Source organism: Temnothorax curvispinosus, unplaced genomic scaffold (genome assembly GCF_003070985.1).
Source record: "Temnothorax curvispinosus isolate PA1 unplaced genomic scaffold, ASM307098v1 QBEX01009815.1, whole genome shotgun sequence".
Taxonomy (NCBI): Eukaryota; Metazoa; Arthropoda; class Insecta; order Hymenoptera; family Formicidae; genus Temnothorax; species Temnothorax curvispinosus.
Genome location: NW_020219595.1, coordinates 6,934 through 9,552, shown reverse-complemented (window position 1 = coordinate 9,552; position 2,619 = coordinate 6,934). Strand labels below are relative to the sequence as shown.

Sequence of the window (2,619 nt, the reverse complement as noted above, 5' to 3'; positions counted from 1 at the left end):
GGGATCCCGTTTAACTGCCAACTTCGACTGAGAGATGCATCTAGAGAGTCGAGAGTCAGGAACGAGTGTGTAGACCGGGATGCCTGAGTCGACACTGAGCCAACCAGAACCCAGCCGAAAATGGAATTAAAGGCGTCTGGTTCACCTTTCCTCCCTAGACGACGACCGTCCCGAATCAACGAGGCAAATATATCTGCGCCGATTAGGAGGTCGACGGGACCAGGTCGGTGATACTGCGGATCCGCGAGCTTTAATCCCTCTATGTGTTTCCACGCTCTTTGTTCGACTTGTCTACTAGGTAATTGGGCGGAGATGCGTGGGAGAATCGTAGCCTCTATCGGAACGCGAGTATTGCCATTACCCTGTACCTGAATCACGAGTGAGGTGCTACCTCGAGTAGCAGCCGCTTTAGTATCACTTACCGCTAGGACCACAGTACGACACTTGGTTCGTTTGAAACCACCCTTTTTCATGCAATTTTCCGAAATGAAATTTAATTGACTGGCACTATCCAAAAGAATGCGAACAGGGAAGGGATTTCCGTGAACGTCGAGAGCTTCGGCCTGCACCGTTGACAATAATACTGTCGAACTCGATTTCGCGACGCTAGCCATGGTGACGAGGGGTTCATTATTTTGTGGCGACGAACTCCCGTCGACGGCTGATTCGGCGGAGGCTCCGGTATCCGCCGGGGTGTCCGCTGGACCCGAATTCCGTCCGAAATGCAATAGGGTATGATGCCTAGCCTGGCACGACCGGCACGTCCCCGTCGATGTGCAGTTGTTAGCGCCATGACCCGCGCGAAGGCAATTGAAACACAAATTCGCGGTTTTGGCCGTTGAATGCCTTTCCCGAGGGGATAATTTCAAGAACCGAGGGCACTTGAACACGAGATGTTGTTCCTTGCACGCCGGACACTCGGCAGTTCGAGTTGCAAGCGACGAAGCCGACGCGGACGATTGTGATTTGAACGGCATGGTCGACGGACCCGAGATGGCCTCAAGTACTTTACAGTGCTCGGAAAGAAACTTGATGAGTTGAGCGTATCGCGGTATCTCTTCGGCCCGATGGACAGATTCGAACTTTTCCCGCAATGATCGGGGAAGCTTCTCGAGCAGGAAATTGAGCAAAAGGAAATCCCACGAATCGGTAGGGAACTTCATCAGATTTAGCGCGCGAGTGTTTTCGGTGAACGTATCTAATAATTTATGGAGGGCATCGGCCGATTCTATCTTTAACGGTTTGGCTTCGCGTATCGACTTCAGGTGGTGGTCCGCTAGCCTCCTTCTGTTCCGATATCTGTCGAGCAGCGCGTCGTATGCAATCATGTAATACTCCGCGGCGAGGGGCAAATTCTTGATTACATTGAGCGCCTCCCCTTTTAGCGAGGCCAGCAGATATTGATACTTCTCTATTGACGAGATCTGTCGGTTGTCGTGAATCGAGGTGTTGAACAAGGCGATAAAAGACGGCCACAGCGTAAGATCGCCCGAAAATTGCGGAAGCGTAATTTTGGGTAACTTGATCGCCGACGCGTGGCTCGCGGATTGAGCCTGTGCGGTTCCGGGCGTCGTGCCCGTGAGCGCGTGATACCGTCCCTTCACGGTGTAATGCATTTTATCGAAGTCTGCCCGAATCGCGTCCTCGGCGTCGAACTCAGTAGTCTCTTGTATAAGCTTTAGATGCGCGTTCTCAAAATCCTCGGCGATTCTCGCCACGCTCGGATAGCGGGCAAGAAAACTCTCTAGGATCGACGGTTCGGACGAGGCCTTCCGGGCAAGATCATAAATCTCCCGCATCCGCCGGACGCATAACTCGCGACAAGGGGGAGCTGATTTTGATTTCGACATGTTGGTCGATATGTGAACGATCAACAGCAACGGCGAACGATCCCAAGGACGCGTAGTGTATTGTCGCCCCGTGAAAATACCTGCGAATAATAGGCTTCGAGTTTATGCGAAGGGACGTAAGAGAGAACGAAAACAAACAACCGTTCCGTTCGTCAAGGTGATGAGGAATAACCGATGGCTCGGCTCGGATTCCTATACGCGAAGGCTCAATGGACTATTCACGCGAGAATGTTTTTCAATTACGATATAATAGCGCAGTAAAAATGACAAGTTTGTTAATCGCAAGAGCGAATGGCGAACGCAAGAAAAAGGGGATCAAATGCAGTGCAGAGCTAGCAAGGAAGAGGGTTGCAAGGGATGTACAAAATAAGAAAATGATCAAAATTATCAATGAGGTTGGCACAGGTGCCCGGTTACGGCGAGGAATGCACTCAAGTATTTGTTCAAATTAAGTTTTCAGCAATACATGTTGCGCGCGGAGCTACGACACGAGCAGCGTATACGACATGAGCAGTATACACATGACACGAGCAATAATCCACGACATGAGCATCAATTACGCCGACTCTTTGTAATTGTGATTATAATTGTAATTATAATCTTTAATAAGATTACCTTGTGTGCTGCAATATATTCTATACCGGGGACCAGTGCCGACGAGCAGCATATTCGATCGGTGGCAATTATGTTTGCGAGAATTCCAACGATCGGAATAATATTCAGTATGTGTTTTCAATATGTATTTCGAGTCTGGCCGAAACACACCCAG

General features: G+C 49.9%; 1 protein-coding gene across 1 annotated transcript; it reads right to left on the bottom strand.

The window, feature by feature from the left end:
* Nucleotides 1–22: 22 nt before the first annotated feature.
* LOC112459394 lies at nt 23–1,799 on the bottom strand (the record flags this gene model as incomplete). The annotated part of the gene is made up of 1 exon (XM_025023461.1): nt 23–1,799. A coding segment is annotated over exon 1 (1,777 nt), but the record flags the coding sequence as incomplete, so codon positions are not given.
* Nucleotides 1,800–2,619: the final 820 nt, after the last annotated feature.